Source organism: Pelecanus crispus, chromosome Z, assembly GCF_030463565.1.
Source record: "Pelecanus crispus isolate bPelCri1 chromosome Z, bPelCri1.pri, whole genome shotgun sequence".
Lineage (NCBI taxonomy): Eukaryota > Metazoa > Chordata > Aves > Pelecaniformes > Pelecanidae > Pelecanus > Pelecanus crispus.
This window is the reverse complement of record NC_134676.1, coordinates 14,509,624-14,527,586: the sequence shown is the minus strand read 5'-3', so window position 1 is coordinate 14,527,586 and position 17,963 is coordinate 14,509,624. Positions and strand designations below refer to the sequence as shown.

Here is a 17,963-nt window from a genome sequence, read left to right as displayed (position 1 = left end):
CGCCGCTGCCTGCGTGACGCTCTGAGCCCGCGTGTGGAGGCCGGCGGCAGCCAGGATGGAGGGCGGCGGTGCCCCGCGAGGGACCGGCTGCTGAGCGGGGGGGCTCTGCCGGCGGTGAGGGAGCGGCGCGGCCCAGGGCAGCGGCAGGCGGGGGCGGGGGCGGGAGGGAGGGAGGGAGGGCCGGGGCGGCGCGGGGTGCCGCAGCGCCCAGTCACGGCGGGGTGGCGGTGGAGGCCTGCGCGGTACCGGGCCGGGCGCGGCGCCGGCGGGGGGGTGGGTGCAGCCGTGTCCCGCTTCCCCCCCGGGCGCGCCGCGTTGGGTGCGTGGCCCGAGTCGGAGGCGGGCTCCCTTTTGCCCAGGCTCACGAGACCCGGGGCAAAAGGCCCGGGCTCCTTTTGAGTAGGAAGTGGAGAGGGGGGCAGCGTCTGGGAGGGCCGAGGGAGCAATCGGCGTGTCCGTTTTTCTGCTCTTAGACCGTAATTTTTCCTTCCTTCAGGGACGCCAAGCACGCACGTTTAAGGCGTGCATGTTGATGTTCGTTAAGTGTCTGTAGACTTTGGTTCTGTGCGCCTTACAGGCCAGCGGATATACAGGTACCAGCTTTAACGTGCAGTGGCGGTATCTGGTTTGGAAGACCAGAATCGCGCTGACAGTGACATTTTACCCTGAAAGGTTTTCCAGCGTTTTGGAAATGCCTTCACTGTGAAGGCCTGAAATTCAGGGACTGCCAATGTATTCTGATCCTATCTCTAAGCACACTGGTGTAAACTCTGCAATCTTTTCACACCCTGTTTCAGATTTATGCCAGGCTTTCTTTCATGAATGCAGCTGTTTGTGGTTTTTCTCCAAGCTACTTGTTTTGAAATTGGTGGGGATGGGAAACTAATTCTGAACACACCTACAGTTCCGCTATTAGTCAGCCACTTGCTTGTAAAAGCTGTCCTTTGTTTACTGCGTAAGGATGGAGAGACGTGCCTATAAAATTGAAGATGGTAGTGGAACGCTTGGCAAATCGTACACAACTATTAAGTCAGATACAGACAATGATGTGACGCAAATTGGCATTCATATAATCTTAAAAAAGAATTTGTGTTAACCATTTCCAGTTTTAAGTAAGGTCATGGAGCAGTTGTTTAAAGGTCATTTAAGTGGATAATCAAATGAAAGAGAGGTGATTTTTTTAGTTTTAAAAAGTAAGCTGATTATATTTAACCTGTTCAGCAACACCCCCCCCCCCCCCTTTTTCTTTTTCTTGTCAATCTTTTCACTTTTCTCTAGTAATGAGTGGGAAATTGAAAGAAGAATTTGCTGAAAGGGGTAAAATCAAATTATTTTTTAAAAAGCTCTGAATTACCAAGTAGTCTAAGTTTGTCTTAATGCAATGATAGGGTTGTAGTCATGTGATTGACTGCCTTACTGACACCTGTTTTGTGTGAGTGCATTAGTCTGGCAGCCCAGGTAGCACTTTCTATTCCTTTTTTAGATTCTCACTGCAACTGTACAGCTCTGGTATCTGATTCTATTTTAGTTCCTCCAAGCAAGTGGGTTTCTTCAATGTGTTATTTCCAGAGTATTCCCCTAAACCCTCTGAAAGCATTAGCCTCTGTGGTACTTAATATCCTTTATGAGAGGACAAGACAGTACCATGTAAAGCAAATAAACGTTCTGTGGTTTTGTACTGATGGTCCGTGCTTGCTTTTAAATGCAACAATGTCTATGTTCCTTGGTAAAGCATTTGTCTTTTATTTATTACTTCTGTGGAGAACCTAGTCTCCCACCAAATCGGAGAATACTGCTATATTGAATGGAGTCAGTGCAGCATTGTATTATTTTTTTCTTCTTGTTAGCAAATACATAACTAGTTTCCCTAAGTATTGATATACAAGCAATTAAATGTTTAATGAGTTTAAAATCTTTTCTTCATTGCAGGATAGTTGAAATGACAGGTACTAACATCAATCAGTACACAGACTGAATAGTGTTTCTTAGAAAAACAAAGCTAAGCGAATTATGTTTTCTTGATTCATCTCAGGTTATTTCTCCCAAACAGTGCAATCAGATAACTTCTCTGGTCAGTTTTCTCAGGCACTTCATGGCTATTTTCTTTCTTTAGATAGTTTTCTTACTGTGCTGAGATTAAGTGTTGCCTGTTTGTCTGTCTGTTACCTTCTTGTAAATACTTACTGTTTCCCCAAGCTGCAAGGGTCAATGTGTAATAAGGAAGTAAAAAAAAAAAACAACCCAACAAAAAATCCAAAACCAACTAAAGAAAGAAACCCCAACAACACACTAGGCAGACTTGGATATGAAAATGGCTGAGGGGATTATTTTTATTGTTGCTTGACCTCTGGTTCTTCTCTTTTTAAGTTTTCTAAAGTGTGAAGTTAGCCCATTTTATTGTTTAAAGACGAAGTGGCAAGGGCTTTTAGTCTGGGGCAGTTCTATCGGTCCAAAAGGTTTAATCATGTCTGTAAAGTGAAGTCTTACTTTAGGATGTTGCAAAACAACATAGTTTGGCAGTGTAGGGCAGGCTTCAGAAACTTATCACAGGTATTGTGGCATGATGTTTTTCGTTCGCCAAGTGAAATGTGCGGGAAGAAACTTGATAGGAACTAGCAGATTATTCCCTGACAGAAATGCAAAAGGTCATCATTGAACTGGCCGTTGATATTTTGCTGGAGACGGCGGCTTTTAGTTTATACTTGCTGCCAAAGTTGTGAATTCAGCTTGAGGTGGGAGATACTGTCTCACAGATGTTTCTTTCGGTATGTTGTGGCTCTCACTCAGTTTTGTCTATTACTCCATTTGATGTCTCTTTCATAGTTTGGGAACGTCCTTGGTGACTTTTTTTTTCCCAAGATATAATTATGGTGTTTAAAATACAGAGTAAGGCAAGGAAGTCTCGAGCTGCTTGGTTCTTCAGGTATTTTAACTGAAATATCCAAGATTTCTAGAAATGTAACTTTTCCAAATCTGTTGGATGATCTTTACCCTACAATACTTCAAGAACAACAAAAAAGGGTGTAGTAGTCTAGCCTAAAAATGACAGAGGTACCAAAGAAACCAGAAGGATGGTGACTGTCTTTATTACTAGACAGGGAGAAATACAGATTGGTAGACTAGCCTGCTTCCTTTTGAATTTTGAAAAAAATTCTGGAAGAAAAGCTATTTGTTAGCATCTAGAATATAATAGCTGAGTAAAAGACAGCATCAGTTTGTCAAGGACAAATTGTTGAAGTAATCTAACTTATTTCACTGATAGGCCTACTGGCTATGAGCGGATCAGTTGTTGTCTTATATTTGGTCTTTAACAGGACTTTTGATTCTGTTTCTCAGGATGTTTTTGCTGGGGAAGAACAGTTGGGAACAGCTGCTGTTGTGATTAAGGAGGCCAGTCCCTTGTCAACTACTCTTCAGTATTTTCACAAAGAGTTTCCATAATGAAATAATGTGATTATTAAAACATAAGAAGGCACAAAACTAGAAGGGATTGCAGACCTTTTTGAGTGTGGTAGTGAAAATTGAAATGCTGTGAAGATTCAGAAGCCTGTAGGAGGGTTCAAATAGAGTTTTGTGCCTGCGCTTAAGTAGGAGCAATCAACCACACAAATACAGGATAGAGAACAGTGTTGTGTTTCTGAGAGGGAAACAATTTGCAGTGCATAATAGACAGAATGCGTGAAGGGAATATCTTGCAGGTTGTATTTGTATGTATACATTTCAGTAAGGTATTTGAAGCAATGTTTACCCTTGGTTTAGGCCTTCCCAGGCATTAGCTGGGATACTCTGGGGGTTCCAGCTCCGTGTAGAAGGAAGTGGGTAAGCTGGGGAGAGTGTCGAGGGCAGCAGTGAGAAATCTGCAGAAAGTGTGACCGGGAAGGGTTGAAGCACCTATTACATTAGTCTGCAGAATGAACAATCTGCTGGTAAAATGTCTTCCTGCAAAGTTTGAAAACAATAAAACTGTGGTACAGTCTGATCTGGGATTTCTGATTAAAGGCGTATTGGAGTCCACTTTAGTGAGACCAAGGTACTTTGTTCACAGATATGCCCTACTCTTTTTAGCCCTTCTTTAAGAATGTAATATTGGAGTGTCTTTGTTAAATTTGGTGCTATGTAAAAGCTCTAAGAAAGTGTGGGTTTTTTTCATTCTCCGATGTTTCATTTAGTAACTTGAGTATTTCTGTACTAGGCAGAGTAGTTGGTTCATTTGAAATGTAGATGGTCATGAGTGTGGTTAGTTTTGAGGTTGGCGAGGTAATTTAATACTGTTGATAGCAGGGAGTCTCAAAGGGAATTGAGTGTGAACTGAGCCCTTCTTAGTGCTTGCAAAGACTTACTAGGTGGGTTTGGGCTCTAGAGGATTTTATGTCAGAATTTTGAACTGTATGCCCTATATGGGGGTAACCAAACTCTTCCATTCACAAAATTAAAAACTTACTGATGTTGTCCATGTCTGAGACAAAAGAAAATCCTAAGTCTACACAAGAGCGTGTCCTTGTCTTCTGTTGGTTAAGTTGCACTTTCAGTGCCAGTGTTTCAGCTTTTGATTTTATTTGTATTAACCTCTAGCTGCCTTACTCTCCAGAAACAGAGTATGCCAATAGATGTTCTTCCTTTCAGAGTGAGGAATTTTGTTACTTTTTGTCATTGCTTCATAGGAGCATCTTCTAGGCAATTGAAGGTTGTGCAGTACGAGAGAACTCTTCTGAAGTAGTTCATTCATCTCAGGAGAACATTCTTTAGAGCTTCAGGAATTTCAGGCAGGTGATACTAGGGAGCTATGTGCTAATAGTGAGAAGCCTGTCTAAATAAAATGAAGAAACAGAGTTATGGATAAGGAACTTGCCTTTCTTTGAGCTAATAACCAGGTTCAGAGGCAAATGCTGCTTGCCACAGGAAGGCATGGCTTTATAGCCTGCAGTAATACATTTTAAGCTCTGATACAAATAATTCTAGTAGCACTGGTCCTAAATACAGCTGTCCTGGTAGGCAGGGTTTAGTTCACAGTAAGACCTCCTCTCAAGCATTGCGGTTTTCACCTTGTGGATTTTTTTCCATTTAAGCTATTTGTGCTGAGAACTAGTTTTAAGTGGTTTCTGTCTAAAAATTTTGAACTGTAGTTTTGAAAATGTGTATACATTATTTCAAAACAAGTCTATTTGTCATCAGTTGTCTCGTAAAAATTAGGCCTTTTGAGATTAAAACGGGAACCAGGTGAAGAACAGAAAAATGTAGTTAACTTTGATAACTGCGAAGTTGCTTTTGGCTTTGAAAGTGAGGTAAGTCGTGGTAAGACTCAATTCCCTCTGTATTTTAGCATATTCAATACAAGTTTATAATCTTTTTGGAAGTTCCCTCATGGTAGTAACTGAGTGGAGCATCTTGCACAAAAGCTTTTAACCTTCTGTTTTGATAGCAGCTTTTTAGGTGTGACTGTAGTAAAAAATTGTATAGGTGTGACTAATGGAGGGTACGCTGTATAATTTTTGTTGTTTACATAGCATAAGGTGTGGCTATAATGGGCACTCAAAGCCACATATGTCAGATACTGCTGCGTTGTTAAAGTTGATATATTTCTTTCGAAGTCAAAGTATTTCTTTCCAATTCATTTTTTTAGTGGAATTTGCTACTGTACTGTCAATACAAAAGAGACTGTTTTCTGAGGAAACACGACTGGTACAATAGAATAGACAAGGACTTGCTTAGAATAAGTGATTGAGAAATAGGTTAGGTATCCTGCATTCATGATTTACAAATTATTAGCCAAAATGTAGTGACATGTAATTTAAACATTTAACCCTTTGTACAAATTACTTGATTTCTTCTAAGAGAAAAAAAAGAGCAGAATAGATTTTCTTTTGAAATTTATACTGGACTTAAAAGTTATTAAGTTATGTCCTTATTCAAGGACAGAGATTTGACTTTTGGATCTATTGTATATCAAGAAGATGAAGAGAAGTTGTAATATGTTCATAGAAATGACAAAATTGGAATGACATGATGTTTTGATTTCTGCAGAGGACTTTAAAGGACCTTGCTCAAAATCTTGTTCTTCATCTAATCAGAGTTCTTGTCATGAAATAAGAAAAGTCTATTAGTATGTTTGAAAATGTCTGTTAAACAACTCTTTTCTGCATAGATATCTTCTCAAGATTTTAATGTACTTAAGTGTCTTTTTGTCTTACAGTTCTGACCTGCTTTCTTAAATGAGCTGCACTGTGTGGCTGGAGTGAACTTTCAATAATGAGTGGTGCAGCGTTGGGCCTTGAGATAGTGTTTGTCTTTTTTCTGGCTTTATTCCTACTTCATCGGTATGGAGACTTCAAGAAACAGCACAGGCTGGTGATCATAGCAACATTATTGGCTTGGTATCTTTGCTTTCTTATTGTATTTATACTGCCTCTGGATGTCAGTACGGTAAGAAACTTTTGAGATTTTCTGCTTAGTTGCATAAAATGTGTATGGAATTTTTTTTCTAATCATAATTTCAGAAGACAATATCTTAAACAGCAAATATATTTTCCAAACAGTACCTTATTAAACTAAACACTTGTTACCTTTTTGCATGACAGTGTCTGTTTACAATTAATTTTATTTTTTGTTGATCTCATCGGATAACAAATCTGTTTCAGATGTTTTAAATTTTCATTATTTGTTTATAGCAATTTTTTAATCTGTTTAGGCGATCCTAAAAACACTTTCAGTTTTTTACTTACTTGTCCTGCAGATTGCATGTTGTTTTGAGGGTTTATTAGTATAATTGCTCCCAAATGTAAACCTGGAGTACAGGAAATTCCTTTAAAAATGGGACTTACTGTTTTTAAATAAATGTACCTTTTTCTGGTCACTGATATAAAATTAATTGTCTTCTAGACTATTTATAATCGGTGCAAACTTGCTGTTAACTCCAGCCCTGCAGAAAGTAACGGCTCTTATGTTACTCTTGCTCCAAGGTATCAGCTATATATTTTCTTCATTAAACTGTTTTTAAAGAATTATTTTGTGATTTTCTTTTTTTAAATGATAGGAGTGTGCTGTGTTTTTAAGACTAATGAACAAGTGTTATCTGTGTGATACGATATTTGAAGATTGTAAGCACAGAGGAAGGTGAGGGAAGAGGTGAAGAAAAGGGCATCCGCATCTATTGCAGATCTATCCCGTAATCCAAGGGGAAATGGTTAGCAACCTGCTACACCACTTAGACACTCACAAGTCAATGGGGCCAGATGGAATCCACCCAAGGTTACTGAGGGAGCTGGTGGAAGTGCTCGCCAAACCACTCTCAATCCTTTATCAGCAGTCCTGGCTAACTGGGGAGTTCCGAGTTGACTGGAGGTTAGCAAATGTGACACCCATCTACAAGAAGGGCCGGAAGGAGGATCCAGGGGACTACAGGCCTGTCAGTCTGACCTCCGTGCTGGGGAACGTAATGGAACAGATCATCCTGAGGCATGTACAGGACAACCAGGTGATCAGGCCCAGCCAGCATGGGTTTATGAAAGGCAGGTCCTGCTTGACCAACCTGATCTCCTTCTATGACAAGGTGATCCATTTAGTAGATGAGGGAAAGGCTGTGAATATTGTCTGCCTGGACTTTAGTAAAGCCTTTGACACCGTTTCTCACAGCATTCTCCTGCAGAAACTGGCTGCTCACGGCTTGGATGGGTGTATGCATTGCTGGGTTAAAACCTGGCTGGATGGCCAGGCCCAAGGAGTTGTGGTGAATGGAGTTAATTCCAGTTGGCAGCCAGTCACAACTGGTGTTCCCCAGGGCTCAGTATTGGGGCTGGTTCTGTTTAATATCTTTATCAATGATCTGGACAAGGTGATCGAGTGCACCCTCATTAAGTTTGCAGATGACACCAAGTTGAGCAGGAGTGTCGATCTGCTTGAGGGTAGGAAGGCCCTCCAGAGGGACCTGGACAGGCTGGACCAATGGGCCGAGGCCAACTGTATGGGGTTTAACAAGGCCAAGTGCCGGGTCCTGCACTTGGGTCACAACAACCCCATGCAATGCTACAGGCTTGGGGAAGAGTGGCTGGAAAGCTAATTTCATGCTAGATTTCTTCTAGAACTAAGCTTTTTTAAGTAACCTTGGTTATCTGTGAGCAGAGGCCTTGGTGAACACTTAGCTTTCCTTCACAATCTTGAAGACTTAACACCTGAAAATCTAATTTTATACCTTATGAAGAAATTAAGGAGTATTGTCTTATATATAAGCAGCATATCTAATTGCTTATTGTAATTGCGTATTTATGGTAATTGGAGTTACCTGAAATTTTAGTATATTCTACCAAAGGAACAATAGCCTGCTTGCTGTCCTCTGGCAGGAAGGAAGTTTTCCCTAAAGCGTGGGGAATGTAGGCAAATGTGGGCTCTCTCTGTGACTGCTCGTTCTTTAGCCTCCATTGACTATTTCCACAACTTGTAGATAAGTGCAGTGTAGTTACTTGTAAGGTGATAGGAGCATATAAGATGTCAGTTGATACATTCATGCAACATATTGCCAGTTTTGTTGCCCCAAAGCAGAAGCTATCTGGATGTTGTATATCTGTGGAAGAACAGTAAAATGCCAGACTTAGTGGCACAACATTTTACATTTTACCCTCTATTTAAGACCATCCAGTGTATGTTAATTAAACATAGTTAGGTAAATACACAATTTGAAAATTGAAAACTATTCAGTAGCCTTTCAGTCTACCTATAGTTTCAGAACATGGTGATAGATGTTATACTATAGTATATGACTTGAGTGTATCAAATAGAAATATCAGCTTCAGTAGTAATTGAGCAGATAGTGTGCCGGTGCAGCTCAGATCTTAAAACTTTGTTTGAAATCTTTAGTCACACTACTTGTCATTCTATGGTGATTTGATAGTTTTGAAAATATTTAGGCTGTGCACATAAAAACTCACAACTTCGGCTTAACTAGTTTGACTCTGAAAAACACCAATTATTTCTCAGTAGATACTCCTATTAAATTGACTGTATTGCCCCTTGACTCACAACTGCTTCATTACCCAGACAGGTGTGGGGGAAAGACCTGAAGTGTCTTAGTATGGATGGGCACTTTGTCTTTTGCTCTTTTTTTACTAAAAGGCTCTCATGGCTTTTTTGAAGTAAACTGTACCTGTCAGAAAAGTATTGACTGAACAAGTCAGAGTTTATGTAAGCCTGACTAAATCCAGCTGGGTGACAGAAGAAATAACTAATACACTTTTTTGTACCACTGCATGCTCTAGGTTGTAGAGCTAGGTGGTGGGGTCCCTAGATTTTTTTTTTTTAAAAACCGTTGCACTAACTGAAGTTGAATGGTCTACTGTCTACAGAAGTATTTTTCTTTGTGTGACGAAAGTACTTCCTGCCCAAAAAGAAAAATTGTAGCCTTAAAATGCTTAATTGCTTATGTTGCTTTAGTCTTTTTCTCTGAGCTACCGTCTTTTTTTCTCTAAGAAAGCTGTCTTGTCCAGATATGTTAGTTGCGGTGAGGAGAATGATAAAGATTTTTAAGTGGTGGCTCAGTTTATTTTCTTCTGAGACAGTTGATGGTTGACTGCTTACTCTAATAGTAGTGTATGACTTCTATGCTATTTTCAAAGACCTTTCTAGATAGGGGAGTTTAGAGAAAATGTTTTTTATACTCTTGGCCCTACAACTAACAATAAGCTTCTTTACATTGTTACAGCAAGCAAAAATGTTTCAAACCATGGAGTTATATTCCTAATGGAATTATGCCAATTTTCTGGCGTGTTGTATATTGGACGTCGCAGTTTTTAACATGGTAAGTAAGGCAAAAGAACGTGACAAAGACTATGATATAGGTATAATTTCTAAGTGCAACATCTTAACAGTCATAGCGTACTCTTTAAGAATGTATATCACTATTCTACAGAGCTGTCTAATCATATTTCCTAGCAGTGAAATTTCTCTAATAATTACTGTACTAAATCAAGCATACTTTGGTTTTTTTGCCTCTTTTCAGGTGGCAGCCATTTACTCTTGGTTCACATTTGTAGTTGAAACTGAGCAGTTTACACATAGAGGTGTTTATGGATAGATTGTGTGAAAAAAATGGGGTCTAGGCAACAGGACACCAGAGTAATTCCATGAATAAGTTGGGTAATTCTTGAGTAATACTGTAAATTATTTTGCTTTACTGGATTTACTATATAAAGCTATAGATACAGCTACAGCACACAGATTGTCTGTGCTTTTGGGTTAGACTGATGTGTGGTTTCTGACTAACCTATCATCAAATACTTGTTTCTGTAGCTTAGTCAAGAATATCAAGGTTGGTAATGAGTTAATCAGTTAACACAGATTTTTCATAGTAAAGCTAACTGTATTGTTTTTATGTGCAGCTTGTTTAAGGTTTGCCATCAGACCAGTACATCTAGAATAAAAACATGTAACTAGCTAATTTTGTTAGAAGCTTGAGAGTCTTTAGCTTAAACTTCCCTGTCTCAATATCCTGCCACTGCTAAACTACTTTTTTTTTTTGTTCTTGTTGTTGGCTGATATGGTTTGGTTTTGTTTGCTTTCCTCCTAGGATTCTGCTACCTTTCATGCAGTCATATGCTAGATCAGGAGGGTTCTCCATTACTGGAAAGATTAAAACTGCATTGATTGAGAATGCAATCTATTATGGCACTTACTTGCTGATTTTTGGAGCATTTTTAATATATGTGGCCGTAAACCCAAACTTCAATTTGCAATGGTAAGAATAATGTTGTAAGCACTTGCGCAAGGTCTTATGAAATTGTCACAGGTAATCTCTTCTGTAGATTAAATGGGTCTTTTTTAAAGCACAATTTTAGTTGATCTGACTTTTGCTAGGCAGTTGGAAAGTTTTGTTAACTTTTTTTTCTATGGAAAGTGATTTTTTGACTATAGAAATTTGTCTTTTGGTTTTCTGATTTTGATATGTATGGAATCGTCTTACATTTTCAGTGTTGGGTTTTTTTTCCTCCATACAAACGCATTTGCAAAGTTAGTGTAGAAACTTTCTCAGTGTTTTCAGAATAACATCTTTCAAAAAGTCAGTGTCAGTATTTCCTGCGTAACGCTTCTGTCTACTGTAGATTCTATTTAAAGGCCATAAAGCAAGTTAAAGCAATTGGTATTTATAACATGGCTAATGGTCTTCCATACTAGATACAGTAGTAAACAGTGTCATGTACCTCACTTTCAGTAGGTTTGCTAAGTTCATGTTGTTTCCTAAAGGAACATACTCTTTGAGAACAAACATTTTTGTCTTCCCTCCAGAGAGGGAAGAAACATGAGGAGATACAGAAAAATTGCAGCAGCTTTAAATAGACCTGGCCTTAGGCAAGGATTACAGATGATGCTAAGTCTGTTCCTGTAAACTTGAAAGCCATATTGGTGCATAGATACTTCAAAGATGCTTTCTTGTGGGTGGGGTAGGAGGATGTTGTTTGGTTTTTCTTTTTTGTTTTTGCTATTGTTTTTTTCCTTAGGAACCAACTTCAGACTATTGGTATAGCTGCTGCAAACACATGGGGTCTCTTTCTTCTTGTGTTGCTTTTGGGTTATGGTTTGGTGGAAATTCCTCGTTCTCACTGGAATGGGGCCAAGAGGGGTTATCTACTCATGAAGACCTATTTCAAAGCTGCCAAACTGATGACTGAAAAAGCAGATGCAGAGGAGAATTTAGAGGATATCATGGAGGTAAGTAACTGGCTTTCGCTATGAAATAAGTGAAGGCTTCTGTTAATGATCTCAGAATTTTCTGGTGTTGGGTAGTTGTGGCAGAAAAACATAAGTAGCATGAACTTACTGAGAAATATCAGTAAATTAAGAAAATCATCATAGTGTGCCACTTGATGACACTCAATCCTGTGTAAAAATCGAAAGAGAGAGAGTCCCTGATGTGAAGAACTTGGCAACTTGATACCCGTGGCAACTTGGTAGCTGTTATTTTTGGTTTTATTCTTTTATTGACCCTTTTGGAGTAATATTGGTCACTAATTAATAACATTCCAGAGTGAACTTGAAAATAGAGTTGTACAGATGTTTCACTAGTGTTCATGCACATTGTGTATGTCTGCTTCTATGCTCTGCTCCCAGTATATTTCTGGAATCTTGAGAAGAGTTTCCTAGTTGGATTTGCAAGACCATGCTATGTGCCTTTTGAGAAGAAAATTTACCTATCATTGTTTTTTTCAAAGAGTTTTTTTGAGATTATATTTACTGTTACTTGTGAGTGAGCAATAGGCCCTAGTGTATAGAATCATGGAATCATAGAATTGTTTAGGTTGGAAAAGACCTTTAAGATCATTCAGTCCAACCATTAACCTAACACTACCAAGTCCACCACGAAACCCATTAAGGGTAGAGTAGCAATTTCATGTTTCCTGGCTTGGTGGCTGAATTATTTTTAATGAAAGTAAAAATTAGGAATCATTAAGGTTGGAAGGACCTCTAAGATCATCAGTCCAACCCAACACCATCATGCCCACTAAACCATGTCCCAAAGTGCCATGTCGGCCTGCTTTTTGAACCAGGGATGGTGACTTCACCACCTCTCTGGGCAGCCTCTTCCAATGCTTGACCAATCTTTCCATGAAGAAATTTTTCCTAATATCCAGTCTAAACCTCCCTTGGCGCAGCTTGAGCCCATTTCCTCTTGTCCTATCGCTAGTTACCTGGGAGAAGTGACTGACACCCACCTCTCTACAACCTCCTTTCAGGTAGTTGTAGAGAGCAATAAAGTCTCCCCTCAGCCTCCTCTTCTCCAAGCTGAACAACCCCAGTTCCCTCAGCCGCTCCTCATCAGGCCTGTGCTCCAGACCCTTCACCAGCTTTGTTGCCCTTCTCTGAACACGCTCCAGCACCTCAATGTCTTTCTTGTATTGAGGGGCCCAAAACTGAACACAGTATTCCAGGTGCGGCCTCACTAGTGCCAAGTACAGGGGGACGATCACTTTCCTAGTTCTGCTGGCCACACTATTCCTGATACAGGCCAGGATGCTGTTGGCCTTCTTGGCCACCTGGGCACACTGCTGGCTCATGTTCAGCCGGCTGTCAACCAGCACCCCCGGGTCCTTTTCAGCCAGGCAGCTTTCCAGCCACTCTTCCCCAAGCCTGTAGCATTGCATGGGGTTGTTGTGACCGAAGTGCAGGACCCAGCACTTGGCCTTGTTAAACCCCATACAGTTGGCCTTAGCCCATCGATCCAGCCTGTCCAGGTCCCTCTGCAGGGCCTTCCTACCCTCAAGCCGATAGACACTCCCACCCAATTTGGTGTGATCTGCAAACTTACTGAGGGTGCACTCAATCCCCTCATCCAGATTGTTGATAAATATATTAAACAAGACTGGCCCTAAAACAGAGCCCTGGGCAACACCACTTGTGACGGGTCGCCAACTGGATTTAACTCCATTCACCACAACTCTCCGGGCTTGGCCACCCAGCCAGATTTTTATCCAGCGAAGAGTACTCCTATCCAAGCCATGAGCCACCAGCTTCCTTAGGAGAATGCTGTGGGAGACGGTGTCAAAGACTTTACTGAAGTCCAGGTAGATGATACCCACAGCTACATCCACATGTAGTTCAAGAACAGAATCAAAATGCAACCCATCGAGTAGCTATTCCCTGTTCTACTGCTCTGATACCATGGCTTGGAAATAATAGTTCTGCAGAGTTGTAAGGTAGGATGGTAACTTCTGTGATACGTCAACATAAAATAATAGTAGAATCTTCATTCTTCAGTAATACCATTTTGAAGAAATTGCTAAAAACATCTGAGTGGGACATAACTACAAAACTTTCTAGAAAATGAGCAACAAAAACTTTGTTTACCAGGCTATCACTTAGAACGGAACAGAATAGAATAGAATATTTCAGTTGGAAGGGACCTACAACGATCATCTAGTCCAACTGTCTGACCACTTCAGGGCTGACCAAAAGTTAAAGCAAAGTATTAAGAGCATTGTCCAAATGTCTGGAGTGGGAGGTGTCTGGAGATCTCGCTGGTATCTGGTGACGGGGGTGTGGGAATGGTTCAAAGCCACGCCAGGGGAGGTTTAGAGTGGACGTGAGGAAGCATTTCTTTCCCAAGAGGGTGGTCAAACACTGGAACAGGCTTCCTAGACAGGTGGTCAGTGCCCCCAGCCTGTCAGTGCTTAAGAAGTATCTGGACAATGCCCTTAACATGCTTTAACTTTTGGTCAGCCCTGAAGTTGTCAGGGACTTGGACTAGGTGATTGTTGTAGGTCCGTTCCAACTGAAAATACTGTGTTCTGTTCTGTTCCCTTAAACACAGCCTACCTTGTGCCTTGAAGGCTCTTCCATGGTTTAAAACCCCAAAGTTTTGGCAGAGGCTTCATATCCTGGGCTTGCCTGTTTCTTCCAAAGTCTCCCCCCATTACTGGGAGGACTGAGGAGGACACTAGCTGTGCTCCTGAATTTTTTAGCATTTTTCCCAGGGCACTGAAATCTCTTTTTATTGACCTCAGACTTTTTGTTGTGACATCATTAATACCCACATGACAGAGCAGGAATGCATAGTAGTCTGAAGAGTGTACTAAGCTCTTTAGTCTTGTGGTGACGTCCCTAATTCAAGCCCCAGGGAGGCAGCAAACTTCCCTGAAAAGAAGATCTTGTACTAGACTGCTGTCTTGTACTAGATTGTCCTTTGTCAGGTAGGGTGACTGACAGATTCTGAGGTTATGTCATACACAACATAAAATACATTATATTGTTAATGCATGATAAAACCTTGTTTCAAGGGTTGGCATTTCACACTTTTTTTTCTGCCTTGCACTTTCTTTTTCTTTCAGTCTGGAAACAATTGTACTATACCTTAGAAATCTTGACCAGTATTTTGTTTTCAACCTTTGTAGGAATACTGAAGTGTGTGAAAATATTTTAAAATTCTTAAGAATGCCAGTGTGCTGACTCTGAGAACTTGGTTGTAAATATTATGAATTGCTGTTGTGTCTAAACCACAAAATTTTAGCTCTCACCCGCTGTAGTTTAGGCTTTCGGTTTCTTCCTTGATCAGAGATTCTGAAAACACAAGATACTGTAGTACTGGATACAATTTCTTATTTTTAATTTTTTTCCAGTCCAGTGCTGTACGTGACAGGGCTGAGTATGTTAGGATTGACCCTTACAGACATTCTTGTGGGATTTTGTTTGTTTGTTTTTCATAATCTCACTACATAATGAAAAATTCTTTGCCACAGACTAATCAGATCTCTTGTGATCATTCCCTCAGGAAATTCAGAGGGAATCCAGAATTACTGACAGTCATCTGTTAGAACAGCCTTTTATATGTCGAAGGACTGTCTATATCCACTTAGCCTCCCTTGTCACACTAAACAAATACAATTCTTCTGTCTGCTAATCATGCTATTTGACAAGAGTTTTAGGCCTTTACAGTTATTTCCGTCTTCCAGACTCTAGAACTTGCATCTTTTTTTTGAAGTGCTGTTTGTAACAACAAAAAAACATCAAAAGGTTATCTCTGGGTTGCCAATGGGATGAATAATAAAATCTAGTTCTCGCTAAGCCTGATAAACAGCTAGAGCCAGTTCTGACACAACTTACATAGCTGTTAGGTAGCATCTTTTTATTACTGATAAATGCCAAATGCTCTCAGAATTGAGCTCTGTGGAGATAAATGTGAGGAAGATATAAAATGAAGTAGTGTAAAAAAATATTCATCAAGCTGGTTGAAGTAATAAAAGTGAAACTAAACCAGGTAAGATAGAAACTCCTCCTCTTTACCTACAACTAAACCAAAGTATTTTCCATTTTGATATGCATGCATAGAAACCAATCCTCCACATGTTCACAGAGTAATGTTTGCGCACTGACATTGTGGGTTTTTTTAAAAAGACATATATCTTCTTTATAAATACTCCTTCAATAATCTTGTATTAGATGTGTAGTAAAGCTGTGGCTTTTAGGAAGTTCTATTGTTTTTAAGCTCTGATGGTTATCTTTGCCACTGGGAGGGCTGGAACTCTTATCTGACCCTGTAAAATTTTTTAATCTATTTAACATAATGAAACAACTCTTTTTTGTTTTGTTTTTGTTTTCCTCAACAGGAAGTCCGTAAAGTAAGTGAGAGTATCAAGTATAACCACCCTTTGAGAAAATGTGTTGATACAATACTGAAAAAGGTAACAAATTGCTCATCTTCAGCCATAATTGTTCAGCTGGGGTGGGGGGGTGGGGGGGGATGCTTCCTGCACCTACTGAGTACTTGTACATTATTATCTTTTCCCCTTAACCTAATTGGCATCTTGTGAGTTTCTGACCAGAGTTTGAGTTGAAATTCTTTGTGGAATGCTTTCTTATGATGTATGTAATTATCTGTTGCATTTTGACATATGTAGTGTTTTAGAAACAGAAAAATCTATGCTTAGAGTGAGTGTTCCAGTTGCATGAAATGTCCCAAGCATTTACAAATAATTAACAAAGAGCACTTGCTACTCCTTTATCTTCCAGTTAATTTTACCTTTTCCTTCCAGTGTCCTACTGAGTACCAGGAAAGAATGGGTAGGAACATGGATGATTATGAAGATTTTGATGAAAGACAGAACAGTTATCCAAGTGAAAAAAGTTTGGTCAAACTTCACAAGCAGGTATATTAATAAATGAGAGAATGCCTCACTTACGCTAATGTAATGAGAACAAATGCTAGTCAAACAAAGATTTTTCAGTGGACTTTAACTGGATTGCTGAGTACAGCGGGTTTGGGGATTGCTACTTAACAGAAACTTTTCTCAGTGAAAGAAAACATAGAAGTTTAATAACCCAAGTAATGTCCAGATCAAATTTCTGGATGTGTAAAAAGTGTTCCTGTTGCGTTTGTATCTTGACAATGTTTTAGCAGTCTGTCAGTAAGCCTTGTAATGGTTGATTAACAGTGCATTCTAAAAAATTGTAGTAAAAGCTTGGTATTCATTAAGATGCAAAAATAAAGTGATATATTGGAAAAAGTAGGCTGTTACTGCTGCAGGTAGATTGTGATGAAAGAACTGCAGAACTCAGGAATTATGTATGTAGTCCTCTTAAAATTCATATATTTAGTGAATTAACTGCCTGCTTTTGTGAGTATACAGAATTAATTTTTGCAATTCCATAATGTAGACATTTTTAAGGGGTTTTGCAAAGCTTTTCTCATTTCTTGAAAAAAGTATGTTGTAACCATAATTTCTTGGAATTTAATACAGGTAATCTATGCAGTACAGAGACATCGTCGTACACAGGTCCAGTGGCAAATTCTTCTAGAACAAGCATTTTACCTAGAAGATGTGGCAAAAAATGAAACCAGTGCAACTCGACAGTTTGTTCATACCTTTCATTCCCAGGAACCAGAGAATAAAATTATTCAGTATTTCTACACACCAACTGTTGGTAAGGTGCCATCATGCAAATTTTGAATATGTAAAGGAGTACGTGGTACCGTTTTGTAAGAAGAACTGATTGGTTTATGTAAAAAGTTCAGGTACAGCAGAGGGAAGCAAATGTGCATCTTGATGCATTTATGTAATGCAATAGCCATCAGGTATTGATTTATACTCCTGACCATCAGCTTAAATTTTTTTACAGATTTAATAGCAGTTACATGTTGTAAAAGCAATAGCAAATTTTGAAGCCTTAGAAGAAGAAAGTAAAATCGCAACTTTAAATTATTGGATCATGGCTACCTTCTACATCTGTTGGATATTATTGAGGTAGCACCACTCTTCCAGTAAAGCAAAGAGGAAAGGACTCTGCATTTGTCATGTACCAAACACTAGGACATGTGGCTGCTTGTGCATCTTTTTAGAAAGTGTCTTCTCCTAATCGTGTTTTAACTTCTAATTTGTTGTGCGCTAGTAGTGAGTTATTTCCAGGTTAGGACAATATAATTTTACAGCCTAGGCTTTGATTCTGAGAGAGTAACAGATGAACAAACAAAAAGTGGATCACCTATAGTATGT

The 17,963-nt window shown here is 39.6% G+C and overlaps 1 protein-coding gene across 2 annotated transcripts in view; it reads left to right on the top strand.

Moving 5' to 3' along the window:
- Positions 1–79: 79 nt before the first annotated feature.
- LMBRD2 (LMBR1 domain containing 2) overlaps positions 80–17,963 on the top strand; it is a 34,331-nt gene continuing 16,447 nt past the window's right edge. For both annotated transcript variants that reach the window (XM_075725862.1, XM_075725863.1), the window contains exons 1-9: positions 80–114; positions 6,191–6,420; positions 6,877–6,956; positions 9,689–9,784; positions 10,553–10,720; positions 11,481–11,691; positions 16,080–16,154; positions 16,506–16,619; positions 17,211–17,394. In XM_075725862.1, the coding sequence (XP_075581977.1) occupies positions 6,247–6,420; positions 6,877–6,956; positions 9,689–9,784; positions 10,553–10,720; positions 11,481–11,691; positions 16,080–16,154; positions 16,506–16,619; positions 17,211–17,394 (1,102 nt within the window). In that variant the 5' untranslated portion in view covers positions 80–114; positions 6,191–6,246. The remainder of the gene's footprint in view (positions 115–6,190; positions 6,421–6,876; positions 6,957–9,688; positions 9,785–10,552; positions 10,721–11,480; positions 11,692–16,079; positions 16,155–16,505; positions 16,620–17,210; positions 17,395–17,963) is intronic.